Below are 14,718 nucleotides of genomic sequence, written 5' to 3' on the forward strand. Positions count from 1 at the left end.
TTTATTTATTTCTCCTCACACGCTTTTCTATTCTTACCAAAATTATCACCCTTAATTATAGGATATTAATTGTTGTCAAGTTTTTTTTATTTGTTAATTTGTGCATTCTAGAAAAAGTAATAACAAAATATGGCTTTAAGAAAAAACATTCTGTCCAAATTGTCAAAGTTTCGTTTAAAGTCTACTCACCCCCCCACACAAATGTACCAACCTATCTCGGTCTCCCCTACATCATTCCAGTTTAAAATACTTACATTTCGCAAATTACATATTTTTATAAAGTAAAAAATGTAAAAATGATACTATAAGTAATTTTTCTACATTTCTGTAGACTCACATAATACAATAATTTAAGTGTACCTGGAGAAGTAGCTGAAGATAATGCTCAAAAGGCAACCAAATATTGCATCTTTCCTCTTAAACAATTTATCTTCGTATAATAACTTTGTGTTATTCAATTAATTTAACACACGCATCAATGAGAAATATGATATGAGCATTACACTTAATGATTACTAAAGCCAGAGGAAAGAAGAGTGAATTACATAATTATTATAAGTTGTGGAGAAAGCTTCTTATTACGCAGAACATACAATTATATTACACTTTTATCTTAATTCTGTTTCGAAAGTTGATAAATAATACAAAATGATGTTATTTGAAAATTAAACTGCAGAGGGGTTTCCCATGATTTACTCATCAAAAGGCCCAAAAGGATGACGAAATCACGAAAGCAGCCTGATAGCTAGGGCAATGACATATACTAGCAGCTGTGAGTATTCAGTATTACTGTAGCATCAGATCAGTTGAGTGTGTCAAATATTTATATTAGTTTCATTAGCGCTGATAAAGAAAAAGAAATCCTTGGAAGTGAAACAACTCGCAAGGAGTTTTTCTTGTTTGTTATATGTAGATATCCTCAGGAGCTATGAGTCCGGGAATAAATGTGCCGCTATCATGTTTTTGTTGAAGATCCTTTCATTTTGTGTTCTATTCGTCGGAAGAGTTCTTTGCCAAGAAGAGAGCTGGAATTTGGGAGATATTGGGAAAGAAAATGAAGGATCTGTTTCACTTAAATCACCTTTCATCAAGGATTGGACTCTTCCTGATACGGGAGATGATCCCTCACTCACATATGCCTTGGATCTCTCTTTTGCTGTCTCAGACGAGGACCCTGGTAGACAAATCCATTTCTCCATAATGGATGGTGATGAGGTTCTTTCAGCAACTTTGCCACATTATGATAACGTCTCCGTTCTTCTGGCATCAAATACTTCTCTAGAGCAAAGGGTAACTCTTTTTTTATGTCCTACTCCTGGAGACGATCGCTACGTTACATTTTCAGCTCGTACCCGCTATCCTTCAGCCATCCCATTCAAATTCAAAATCAGGGTCATTTCCTTAGATCTTCCATTGGGTAAGTCTCTGATATTCTAAATAGCTCTATGACATTATAATTGTCATTTGCTTTTAATATTTGTAGGTCAAACTCAAATCATGGATGTAAGCACGGGTCTGCCAGTGACACTACGTATCAATCCTAGTGCTTCTTATCGAGACTATTTTGTTCTTAATGTAGACTCTGTTGATTTCAATACAAAAGACGTATGCATTGTCGTAGCTGCCTCTGAAGGAAAATGTCCAATGAAAAATTCACCGGAAACTGTCGTTACATCTGATGCATGGCAAACTGCACTAAAGTCAGCAAGTATTACGATTCGAGCCCGAACTTTTAGTTTCATTGAGCCTTTCTTTGTGACGGTCGTAGTGATGCCCAATGACTATCCATGCTCACTTGGTTCCTCCGTTGTCCATGATTATGACGATTTGAGTAGAGTAAGAACAAAAAAAATTAGTATTGTTGTTCATAAAGGAGACGGATATTTGAGCTATATGTTGCCCATATTTGCCTCTCTTGGTTTTTTGATATTTATCGTACTCATTTCTTGTCTTATCGTGGGAACAAAGGACTACAAGACATATGATGAAGCAGATTTTGTAGGCGAACCCGAGGAAGCGACATCTGTCATGGGTATTCGATCAAGTGAGGAAACTCCACAGTTTGAAGTGGACGAGGATGAAAGAGCCTATACTCTATATCGTGATTGTTTTAGTGCAATGGAAGAGAGAAAATCTACTGCACCCAATAGAGCTATTAGGATTGAAAGAGGAATGAAGAGATTCAAACATCGTCCTCGTATCTCGGATTTAAGCATGATATCTGCAACGGATAATTGGTTTAGAAGAAATCGTTCACGAGTGTATATTTACCTTCTACCTCTCATTACATTGTTTTACTTCATTCCTGCTATTCAGTTTGTGTTTCTTGCTAAAGCACAAGAGGAAAATACTGGGAGTCAGGATATCTGCTATCATAATTTTAGGTGTTCTAAGCCCTTTTCTATATTCACTGATTTTAATCACATCGTGAGCAATTCCTCATATTTTATTTACGGGATGTCTTTTATGGTATTAGTCGCCATTAAAAAATCCAAGCTCTCTTCCTCATTGAACGATTATTACAACAAAATGGGGGGCACAGGGATTCCTCAGCAACTAAGTATATTCCATGCTCTTGGTTTTGCCCTCATGGCACAAGGGCTATTCAGTATTTGTTATCATGTTTGCCCAACTAATTTGTCTCTGCAATTCGATACTACAATGATGTATATCATTTGTGTGCTTTCAATCATTAAAATTTACCAATTCCGTCATCCCGATGCTACGGCAAATGCTTACTCGACTTTTGGATTTGTTGGCTTCTTAGTTTTATTAGAGGCCCTAGCCCTTTATACATCCAGCTGGTTGGTTTATTTCCCATTTTTTCTTCTCTACGTTGTTACCACATTATTCATTGCCATTGATTCCTATTTCATGGGTTTGGGAAGAATTGATCGGATAATTGGACGGCTTCTCTTCAAACACATCTTTTTTGAATGTTTTTGTTCGAACTCGGAAAGATGTTCCAAGGGACCATTGTTTTTATTACGATTCATCTGGGGGATTTTATTCTCCATTGCAAACATCACTTATGCTCTTTATACTGCTGTTTCCAAGTACAAGGATCCTAAAAAGAGTCTTAGTCATGTTGTGCTCTTCATTTTAGCAGCAAACTTACTTGCCTATCTACTATATTATATCATACGAAAAATAGTGAAACAAAATTTCACAGATTCTGCGCGATTTAACCCCTTGCATGTCTTTGTTATTTGTGGGAAAACATACAAATGTCGATTTCCAACTGGAACGTTTTTTGGATCATTAGCTATTCTTTTTGGAGGACTAGGATTTTATTTATATTCATCTAGATCTGCCAATAGAAATTTAAGTCCGGCTGAATCTCGAAATCTAAATTCTCATTGTACATGGTTTGATTTCTATGATAATCATGATATCTGGCATTTCTTTGGAGCCACAGGGGTCTACACGGCCTTTATTTCCTTACTAACCATTGATGATGACCTCCTTTATACTAATAGAAACGAAATTGATGTTTTCTAATAAGTCCAATTCTCTAATATTATTTATTTTAATATATTTATCTTTGAAAATCAAAGTTTTATTTATAAAAAAAAATATGTATTTAAAAAATATATATATTTCGAAGCTTTTTGCCTAATCTTCATATTGTATCCGTATATCTTACCTCATAGGATGCTTATGTTTAATTTTTACTCTTGCCATATTTGTCATTCATTGAATCTACATGTATTATATAATTAAAAATGTTCAATTAATGTTACTACTATACTGAACTCTTTATTCATTTTTCAATATAAATTAAACTAATAAGCGCTAACTTAAATAGTTGGACCTGTCTGTAATTGGCCATTTCATATTATTTAATTTCTGGGGAAATTTACATACTTTGGTTTGTACAGATGTATGAAAAAACCAGAAAGAAAGGAAAAGCTAATATTTTATGTGGCCAACAGTAACTTATTACCTGCTATACAATTTTATAGTAGGGGGGACTGGGGACAGTTGCAAGAATCTCTTTTCTCGAACATCAAAAAACCTACAACCATATAATTTACACCACAATCGTATAGCAATGTAAATTATCGTGGAACTTTTCTTCGAGATATTAGATACAAACTGATTTTGAGGTATAAAAGTAATTTTTTGGAGGAGCATTACTTTTGTGAAAATGTTGTCAGTTTTTCAGTGGTGTTACTGTAAATAATATTACTTGAATGATTGATTCTTTTGCTATCACCTATTTGATATAATTAACTTTATTAAAATCTAAAATTAACTCTGTGAGGAAAAATTTGAGATATTGTAACGCTCAGTACGTACGAAAGGGTTGCAACATGTGTTGCAACTCTCCCCTTCGTAAACATCTGTTGCAACTTTCCTCAATTGTTTATTCTTTTTTATTATTGTATGTAATTATAATCTAGCATGTTCTTAGGCAGAACAGGGCCTTGAATAAGTTTTTTTAGAGTCCTCCGATCTTTAATACAGATTAGAAATCTATAAATATATATCTAATCATATTTTAACTTACTATAATTTATTGAAAGTTAGTTATAATTTATTTAATAATTAAATAAATTTATTATTTATAACTTATAAATAAACATAATGAAAATTCTATTATTTATTCATAAAAAAATATTATTCAGTCTAATTTTCTTAATTTGTAACTCAAACTGGATATTTTTTTTTAACTGGCTGCAGAGACATTTGATTGTTGGATTCAATTGAAATCAGTGGAAAAACTACTCGTTCATATAATCTTTAAACATATTTAGGTTTTTGGGTATATTTGGGGAGTCTAAAAGTCGAGTAATTGAGCCAAAAACAATAACTATCTCGGTCTTCCCTACATTTCATGTTGGGTAGATTGTACAAAAATCAAATCATACTTTATTTGTACAAAGAGGTCTCATATTTTTCCACTTTTCAATTTCAGTCAATTATAAATCCTTGTCGCACGCCTTTTCGTTATTACTAAGATATGCATATTGATATTTGATATATTTATCTGACTATAAGTAATTAGAAATTACAGATTTCCTCTGGGAGCCATCAAATCTGCATACTTGAGAATCCTTTTCTCATGTAAAAGTAAGTCATTATTACTACACATAATTAAGTTTTATTTCATGATATTTTGACTTTAATAACTAAATTGTAACTAGAAATTTTAAATTTGATTCGGGTTCTTTGATTTAATTTTAATAGTTAGTTATACATTTTTTGACCCCTATTGAAAGAATTTGCAGATGTACTATTATTATTTTCAAGATGAAGTTTGTGGTTTGATTTACTTATAAATTATAGCACCGATTTTTTTGAAGTGAGCCCCTTTATTCTTCTTTATTATTGTTCATTAGAAAATGAAATATTCAAGTCTCGTATACTTTATTCTCTATGTTTCAGAGCCCTGGAGGATATTTCAGTTTCTGAGTCTGCATATAACGAAAAATAAAGGGGTGATCAATAGTAAGAAAAATCCCATTCAAAAAAGATATATAATTATAAAAAATGGGACGGCATTGGGGAAGTGCCGATTGTTCCATCTTTAAAGTCGTTGAAAAGGAAGGTGACACGGAGTTAGATTGCCCCAGATTTGGTTCTAATGTAACTATTAGTTATGAAAATCCACCACATGTGTCTGGGATTGATATTTCTAAAAGAACGAAGCTCATTGTTCAGACTCCTTCATCGTTTGTCTTAGGTATGGCAGACAATGAGGTGGATCGTAACGTTGAGGATGCTGTCAAATCCATGTACATTGGAGAAAAGTCTCGCTTTACCTTTATTATTACAATAGAAGAGAAACTTGAAGGAGGTAAAAATGAAGTCACTTCTGGTCAAATTGATGTCATTTTTCAATTAGACACTGTATCTGACTCAGTTCCTTTGAAAAATTGGTCTCATGAAAGGAAATTAGGGTTTTCTAAGGATTTACTGTCTTCCGGTACCTCACTGTTTAAGGAGTTTCATACTGTGGATGCGTTTCATAATTATCGGAAGGCGGCAGCACTTATGGCTCTACATCAAAGCAATTCTGAGTGCAAGAAACTATACTGGAACTCTGTGAGTAACATAGTGGCCTGCCATTTTCGATGGAGAAATTTTAATAGAGTAGTTGAACTTGCTTCTGTCATTCTAAAAGATGACAATCCTCAAAATGTGAAACTTCTATATCGACGTGGTGTTGCCTTTGTTGAGAAAAATGATTTCAATGAAGCTAAAAGAGACTTGAAGAAAGTATTAGAGCTTGAGCCTGAGAATAAAGCCGCTCAAGAGAAACTTCAAGTTCTTCGGACTAAGGTCAAGAACTACAACGAAAAAATGAGCAAACTCCTCATGAAAGGATTGATGTCTCAAACTTGAAATATCTCTTTTTATAAATTATATGTACTATATTAATGAATATATTTTGTTAGACATCCTTCCCATATTTTTTCAATGAATTCTTTTATTGAGATGCGATAGTTCTTATTTTTACAGTCGTTTGAAGAAGTATTTATTGCAAAGTGACTTGCTATACATACTTGATTCTTTCATAAAAAAAGAAAAAAAAAGGAAGAAAATATTTTATTTCATAGCTACTTAAATTTGAGGTGTAGGCATCAACTTTATCTATATTAAAATTATTGACTAAACGAGGGCAGAGTTCTTATATATAGTAACTTGCATAATATGTAAGGACATTCACTTAGATAGACATAGTCTTGATTGTCATTTTCTCTTTCAAGTAGTACAATTAATAGAGTACGCAAGATAAAATATGGAGACCAACAACTTATCTTGGAATTTATCCAAAATATTGGACCGAGAGCCTTACGCTGCTATTATTTTGAACACACCCATCGATCCTGTTGAGGAAACAATATATTCCTTTTGGAAGAAGGCTTCGTTCCGAGCCACAGTGGATGGAGGAACGGATCGATGGAAGGAATTCGTAGGTGAATCGGAAGATATCCCTGACCCTGATCTTATAAGTGGGGATTTTGACTCTGTTACTCAGGAAACTTTGTCTTACTACAAATCTAGAGGAATTAGTTCTATTGTTCATACTCCTGATCAAGACTTCACGGATTTTACTAAATGTTTAATTGAAATTAAGAAGAGACGACAGGATTTGAAATCTTTTTTGTACATGTTCAACATTCTGGAAGGCTCGACCAGATATTTGGTAACATTGAAACACTCTTCCATGCAAAAACCATTCTTGGCTCAGATTCTTCAATATATTTAGTGAATTCGAATTCAATTTCTTGGCTCTTAAACCCTGGTGAATCCAGAATTGAGTATATTCCAAATAAAAACAAAACCTATGTGGGGCTCATTCCAATCGGGACACCTATTGATTCTATTTCAACTACCGGACTGCGTTGGAATTTAGATAATGGCAGATTGGCTTTTGGAGAACTTGTTAGTACATCAAATGAAGTTGATGGAAATGGCTTAATGATAATCAAAACATCTGGAGACTTATTACTGAACATTAGCGGGATGGGTATTTAGTTTTTTAATGTACCTATATACTGTTCATTTTATTACAACATATTAATTATATAGGTATGCAAGGCCCATTCTTTGTTTTATAACCAAATATAATAATAAAATACATTTGTATGTGAATTAATTAATAGTAAAATCTAATTTTTACTTGAATATTTTTTCAGAGTTAACTCAGGACAATGAATTTACCGTTTCGACTTCATTCATCAAAATCCTTATTTTTTACTTCCATTCGATGTTATAAAGTAGCAAAAAAGGAGAAAAATCTCTTAGCTCTCACTCATAGAGGATTGATTCAAGAGATCTTTCCAAGTGATGACGTTGACAAAGTGGCTTCATATCTTTTAGAAAAACCGAGGACAGTATATGCGGGCTTTGATCCTACTGCTTCTAGTTTGCATGTCGGCAATCTATTAATTCTCATTTCCTTGATTCATGCTCAAAGAGGAGGCCATCGAGCTATTGCACTTATAGGAGGAGCAACTGGTCGAATCGGAGATCCAAGTGGCAAAAAAGAAGAAAGATCCCTATTAAGGTCAATAATTATTTGTTTTTTTAAATTTATTATGTACAATCTTTTATTTATTTCATACTTTTAGTGAGGAAACTGTTGAAAAAAATGTTGAAGGGATAAGTCAGAACATTCAAAATATATTTAATAACTACAAAAAATATTTCTCCCACAAACAAGAAGAACTTGAGCCACTTATTCTCCTTGATAATGATAATTGGTATAGAAAGATGAACGTTGTGGATTTTATGACGAATGTTGGGCGTCACATGCGGGTTTGTCGTATGTTAAGTAGACAAAATGTAAAATCCAGATTGGAAAACGATCAAGGGTTTAGTTTTACTGAATTTTCTTACCAGACATTTCAAGCATATGATTGGCTTTATCTCCTTCAAAACTATGACTGTCGCTTTCAGATTGGAGGAAGTGATCAAATGGGTAATATATATGCTGGTCATGAATTTATTAGTCGTTACTATTCTAATAGTAAGAAGAGTGAGGTATTTGGAATCACTATTCCTCTAGTTACGACGGACTCGGGTGAAAAGTTCGGTAAATCAGAGGGAAATGCTGTTTGGCTATCTAAAGATCTCACCACACCCTATGAGCTTTACCAATTTTTTTTGAGGCAAACGGATCAACAAGCTGCTAAATTACTACCTCTCTTTACATTTCGTCCGTTAAAAGAAATAAATGATCTCATTGAGTCTGGAACAGTACGTAAAATGCAAAGTGCTTTGGCTGAAGATATCACGCTTTTAGTGCATGGTCAAGAAGGCCTGGAGAAAGCTCTTAAAACAACTCAAATCATATTTCACAACGATTTAAATGCATTAAGTGAAATAAATGCCCTTGATCTCAAAGACATTTTTAAACAAGCTCCTTACATAAGACTCTTATATGAGAATGGAATTTCAGTATTAGATTTGGCTAAAAAGATTAACTGTTTTAGGAGTGAAGCAGATGCTATACGAGTTGTTTCTGCGGGAGGATTCTACATAAATCATGAACGTAAATCAAATATCGATGAAATTATCCTTCCAGAATATCAAATTTTGAAAAACAATGTGTCATTGGTGCGTGTTGGCAAAAGAAACTATTTCATCATTGAATGGACGTTATGATAGAAAACATACCCAAAAAACTGAGTATAATCTATAAATTGTACAAGTTGATTGTTTGTCAATGAAATATAATGCTTGTAAAAATTATTGGGAGAGCTTAATAATCTATTCTCATCATAAATTATCTATATATTTTTTTATAGAATGAATTTGAAATCTCCAAAACAGATTCAAACCCATGTAAAAGACCGAACTAGAGACATCATAGAAGAAATATGCTTTAAGGCTAAATGCCTTACATGTTCCAAAAAGCCGGATGATAATGTGAATTATCTTGTGGGCTATTGGAATGATAATATTCCCTCTGCTTTACAAGATGGACCCCAGTAAGAATACATACTTCTTAAAGTAATTGTAGCTAAGGTATAATTTATAACGTCTTTTCCAGGTGTGGAATGGTTGCTTTATGGATGGCTGGTCATAGGTTCGAGTCTTCTCCGCCATCTGTTAGAGACATTCAATCCTATGCAATAAACTATGGGTTTTCTAAGAAAGGAGAAATGTTTTCAGCGAAGAACATTGCAATCTTGGCTGAAAAGACTATTCCTTCATTAAAAGCGGAAGTCCTGCCCTTCGATTCAAACTTTTCATTACAATTTTTCTTAGAAGAAATCATTGATAATAAATCCTTATTTCTAATTCCATATGATAGTGACTATAATAATTACCCGTGCTTAAAGGATGGACTGAAAGCACATTGGGCTGTGATCTTTGGTGTTCTCTTCATAGATCATTCTCAATCTCCCCCTTTTCCTAAAATTTTCTCTTTAACTTCTTCTGCTGATGTTATGTACAAAGTCCCTAAAGACATTAACTCAAATGAATTACTTACAATGTATCAAAAGATATCAACGAATTCATTTTATTTAATTGGTAGACAATCGAAAAGCAAATGGATCATGCTATTTGATGTATTAAGTTTGTTTAAAAGTAATTGTAACTTAAAAGAGTATGGAAAGTCGAGCATTGAGTATGTTTTGCCACCAGAGGGAATGCAAAATACTTTAGCAAACAAGATTGTTTGTCTCAGATCTAGGAATTTATAAAAAAACTATGGAAACTTTTTTTGTTAAATGAAAATTTTAACTTACTGCAATTTTATAAATCAGAATGATAAAGTCTTGAAAGGATTGTTTTAATTTTGATTGCTGATACCAGTACAATTATAATACGTAACCCTCACTTTTTTAATTAACATGTATTGTAGATTCCTATTGACTAATCTATTTTTAATTATAAGATATTATATTTTTTAAATTATATAGGTACTTACTAATATATTTCTTCTTGTGGGATGCACAATCACAAGATTTACCAGCTAAATTAAGTTTAATTAACTCCCTAATTGTCAGAATTTTTGTGTGATTAAATTAACATGTTATTTACTATCAATGAGATTGATTTTATTAAGAATATATTTATGTATTCAAAATTATTTTAATCTGTACTTATTGATGTGAATTTCTTTGGACAAATCTATTCATTACATAAATATCAGTATTATTTTTGAGTAGTTGTGTTATAAAATCCAATCTACTTAGTATATGATAATAATTAATCAAAATTAAATAATAAATTGAATATAAAAGTGTATTGTGTTATTGAAATATTATATGGTTGAGCATATTTTATTTTCTGTAAGATATTAAAAATGTTAAGGCTGGGCTCCACAGCGATGGAAAGGTTAGGAATTAACCTTTTCTGTAGTTAATTAGTATTTAATAAAATTGTTCTTATTGCTTTATTCATCTATTTGGGTTTTCTGATTTTGAATTTACATTGATTCAGCCTCAGCTTTACCAGAAAATAATTTTTATTTTTAAAAATATGTAATTAAGAAAGGATATGAAATTTCTATTTACCTTGGATATGAAGAAATTGTCAAATAAAAAAAGAAAAGGTCTTATCGGCGTTATTCGATTCCAACTTTAAAATAACAATTTACCTAGAATTTTTCATTTTTTTCAGCTGTCGATTTTGTACTACTTTTATAAAATATCGAATATATTAGTTTTCTGAACGTTGCCTTGTTGAATTCAATGTGAACACATTGCTATTATTAAAAAGTAATCCTGCATTTGTGAAGAATTGGCTAGCTAACTAATTACTACCAACTGAACTTGTAACTTTTTTTATATCTCTATATTAAGGAAACATTAAGAAGTATTAGAACTATTCTGCAGAGTTGAGAAAAATTTGGAAAATTGCAGATATTTTTTTTAAATATTCGATTCTTTAATCCTCGTATGGGGACTCTGATCTCCACATTATGACAAGAGAAAAAAATAAATAAAATATTAAATGGGAATTCATTGACCTCTGTCGATTGATATCTTAAGTTATACTAGTCCGGAGACGCGGAACAGGGGCTATTTTTCAGAATTTACAATAATGCAGCTAAAGTTTCTATATTTTGATAGAAAAAAAAACAACGTGCGTCCCAATTAGTGTCAGTTTTCGGAAGGGAGGGGGAGGAAGGTAAATATTTTGAAATTATTAAAATTTAATATTAAATTTAATTTTTTCTGCATTTTTAAATTAACTTTTATTATATATTTTTTTATTATTACAGAAAATCCTTATTATATATTAAGTTAGGGAGAACAATAACTCTCTTAGCACGTCCTGAAAATTGACTTAACCGTACATTTTATTAATTTAAAAAAGTGCCTGGACGCTCTGGACAGGATATAAAACGAGGACATGTCCAGGCAAGGGTTAATAACTTAACATATGGTAGCAATTTTTTTCTAGTTATTAGCAGATATACTTTCAAAAACGTATTAAGTATTAATGATCTATCTTAGAATGATTTATATGTACCTATGGAGTATTACATTATATGACATATTCGGAGCTAAAACAGGGACGTCAGAAGGGGTAGGCCTAAAGGAGCTGTAGCTTCCTCCCCTTAGTCAAAGAAATTTTGTATTTGTTATGGAAAAATGATCCCTTTTGAGTAAAAAATCAAAATGGGAAACTGGAAGGGAATTTTTTAAAGGATTTTTTTGTATACAAAATTCAGGGCCGGGCCAAAAATTTTAAGCTTACAAAAATACTCCCCCAATAGAATCGTGCGGAACCCTTTACAAATTGAATAATCAATATTTGTTCATTTAAAAAAAAAACAGATTCCGTAAATAACTATCCAATTTTGTCTTAGTAAGATAACGCCGTGCTAACTCAATTATTGTGAAACATGTACATCATATCAAACCATTTTGATCAAAAGTCTAACTATACCCTTTTTTTAAAAGATTATAGTAATCTTTATTTTTAAGATTATAACTATTTTCGATTACTCTACAGATGAAAACTTTATTAACTTAGAGTATTACAAGTACACTCAATTTATTTTTTATTTTTTAATTCGATAACTTGGTAGTAGTATAACTAAAAAATGAACCCATAAATAAAAATTCACCTCAAAAGCTGAAATTCAATTGAAATAATTATCATTTTTCTTATTAATAGTGATTAATTACAGACAAAATGAGTAATTTATTGTCTAACTGTAACTCTTGAAATAATATTTTTTTTTTTTTTTTTTGAAAAATAATTTCCAACAATTTAGTATTATTTTTTAAAATACAAATAAGGCACTACTATAATCTTTTTAAAAAAAAGGGTATGCTTCAAGATTTGCTCAAAGATTCTTCTGTAAATAGTGGTATAATATGATGGAATATAATGTCTTTTACAATAATTGAGAAGGAACGTGTTGCCTCCCGGATAGATAAAAAAATTTAGACAGTATTTTATCAGCTGTTGACGTTTCCCTTTCCCAGGATGGCATGAACAAGAGCGGGCTGGAAGGGATGTAGCCCTTCCCCCAAATCAAGGAGTTTTTGTATTCATTAAGGAAAAATTATCGCATTGTAAAAAAATGTTAAATGTGTTTAAGATATCGTTCCATATTCAAATTATTCGGAAAATGAACGAACTCACGGATTCGGGGTAAATGGTTCCAGGCCAACTATCAACTAATCCTTTTTCGTTGTTTTTTTCAGAGGAATGTTTGCATGAAACAATAGCAGTAGGTAATTTTGCCATTTTACGACAAGGATATTTCGCCTTAATATATGTTTCTAATAGATGTTCTTTTGAATTTTTTTAATAAAAATATGTAATGTGCATTACTATAAAATATTAAATGTTTATTTTCTGTTTAAAAATGTGACTTTTTAGTTTTAAAACGAGCTCTTTTCTCTGATGGATTTTATCAAAGGTTGTCCTGAAGACCCATGTGTTTTGAATTGTAATACGTAATTCGAGGATACAAAATATAATATATCATTTGATAGCTATTAAGTTATGCGACAAAATACTTTATATAATTTTTTTAAATTATAATATAAAAAATTAATTAAATTTTAATTAATCTGCTGCTTTTTACTTTCAAAAATTTAATGCTACTAGAAATTTGAATAATCATTACTCGATTGAATCGTCTTTTTCTTAAATATTAGGTCTACTATAACTTAAACAGAGTGCCATCATTAACACTATTTATTTTTTTGTACTGAGGTACATCTTGATTAATATTCCAGTCTGGTTTAATACAGGAAAACGTCAATATAAATATCTCCATTCGAATAAATAATAGTAAGTAAAAGCAAAAAAGAAATTCATTCATACTAATTTTCAAAATAAGAGTTTGGATTTTAAAAAACACATGCAATACTAAGCATACTTAGGGGGCTTTAAGTGTCATTCCTAGATAAGACTAATAAAATATGACATGTTTGTAATGTTTATTAAAATGTATTCTTTGTTTTCTGGTAGGGGGTCTTTGTGGATCTATATTAATATAAAATTAATATAAATTAGGTAAAAAATATAGTGATGGTCCTAAATGTATTAAAAAATTACTCAGTTTTTTTGTTGTTGCCTTGTTTTATAGGAAAATAAAAATAAAAATCGATATCCGAAAAGAAAATACAGTGTACTTTTTTTGTTTGTTCGTGTTGTAAATCCTTGCTCAGTATCTTTTTACATTTTCCAAAAATATAACTTGTTTTCTAATTTAGCTAAAATACCTTGATAGGTTTCAATGAACACATTATGGTTACCTCCTTGAATGAAATAATCTTCTAGTTCTTCATTCTTGCAAAATAACTAGGTTTGGCATGATGAAATATGAAAACTATTGTTGCATGGAAGCCATAAAAAAAAACTATGTACCAGTATGTATAATAGTAAAAACAGGAAATGATGATAGGAATATACCAGTAAAAATATCGATAGTGGCCCTCATGAGTCATGATAAATTTTACATTCCACAAAACATGTGAATGTACTATGATAATAATTAATCTTTTAAAGTATTTAACATTTTTAATTGATTGTTATAGCTATCAATTTTACTAAAGAAAAAAAACTTAGCAATTTAGCACATAACGACGTTTCAAACAACGTGTTTTTCTTTTGTCAATGAAAGTATACAAAAGTATATAAACTTTATTTTGAGATATGTAGAACCATATTTTTGTTAATTACACTCCTTAGTTTTAAAAGATAATGACTTAATATCAGAGCATTAGTCCACTCAGAAAATCCTGAACGCGCTCCCGCTCAGTTACTAATTTTGTAAGAGAT

General features: G+C 31.2%; 5 protein-coding genes and 1 long non-coding RNA gene across 8 annotated transcripts; all 6 read left to right on the plus strand.

Moving 5' to 3' along the window:
* The first annotated feature begins 556 nt into the window (after positions 1–556).
* On the plus strand, positions 557–3,742 carry LOC121131400 (SID1 transmembrane family member 1). Its single transcript, XM_040726855.2, has 3 exons — positions 557–772; positions 833–1,417; positions 1,484–3,742. Exons 1-3 carry the CDS (start codon positions 754–756, stop codon positions 3,499–3,501), a joined length of 2,622 nt encoding a protein of 873 aa, XP_040582789.1. The 5' UTR covers positions 557–753; the 3' UTR covers positions 3,502–3,742.
* A 1,150-nt stretch (positions 3,743–4,892) lies between these two features.
* TyrRS-m (Tyrosine--tRNA ligase, mitochondrial) lies at positions 4,893–9,289 on the plus strand. 3 transcript variants are annotated; one of them, XR_005869046.2, is made up of 4 exons: positions 4,893–5,076; positions 7,650–8,020; positions 8,085–9,197; positions 9,264–9,289. XR_005869046.2 is itself a non-coding variant. In XM_040726851.2 (3 exons), exons 2-3 carry the CDS (start codon positions 7,665–7,667, stop codon positions 9,118–9,120), a joined length of 1,392 nt encoding a protein of 463 aa, XP_040582785.1. In that variant the 5' UTR covers positions 4,893–5,076; positions 7,650–7,664; the 3' UTR covers positions 9,121–9,265. The 3 variants fall into 3 exon arrangements, 2 of the variants coding, with proteins under 2 accessions (XP_040582785.1, XP_071750044.1); XM_040726851.2 differs by having other exon boundaries at positions 8,085–9,265; XM_071893943.1 differs by lacking the exon at positions 4,893–5,076 and adding an exon at positions 7,404–7,542 and having other exon boundaries at positions 8,085–9,265.
* LOC121131401 (FK506-binding protein 59) lies at positions 5,497–6,351 on the plus strand. The gene has a single exon (XM_040726856.1). The coding sequence runs from the start codon at positions 5,497–5,499 to the stop codon at positions 6,349–6,351; it is 855 nt and encodes a 284-aa protein (XP_040582790.1).
* LOC121131399 (thiamine pyrophosphokinase 1) lies at positions 6,749–7,648 on the plus strand. Its single transcript, XM_040726854.2, is given in 2 exon segments — positions 6,749–7,106; positions 7,109–7,648. Coding segments are annotated over 2 exon segments (738 nt in total). The 3' UTR covers positions 7,489–7,648.
* On the plus strand, positions 9,265–10,555 carry LOC121131398 (actin maturation protease). Its single transcript, XM_040726853.2, has 2 exons — positions 9,265–9,446; positions 9,509–10,555. Exons 1-2 carry the CDS (start codon positions 9,265–9,267, stop codon positions 10,164–10,166), a joined length of 840 nt encoding a protein of 279 aa, XP_040582787.1. The 3' UTR covers positions 10,167–10,555.
* A 2,263-nt stretch (positions 10,556–12,818) lies between these two features.
* LOC121131402 (uncharacterized) lies at positions 12,819–13,250 on the plus strand. The gene is made up of 2 exons (XR_005869047.2): positions 12,819–13,077; positions 13,131–13,250. It is a non-coding gene; the product is annotated as an uncharacterized lncRNA (long non-coding RNA).
* Positions 13,251–14,718: the final 1,468 nt, after the last annotated feature.

This window comes from Lepeophtheirus salmonis, unplaced genomic scaffold, assembly GCF_016086655.4.
Source record: "Lepeophtheirus salmonis unplaced genomic scaffold, UVic_Lsal_1.4 unplaced_contig_532_pilon, whole genome shotgun sequence".
Classification (NCBI taxonomy): Eukaryota; Metazoa; Arthropoda; class Copepoda; order Siphonostomatoida; family Caligidae; genus Lepeophtheirus; species Lepeophtheirus salmonis.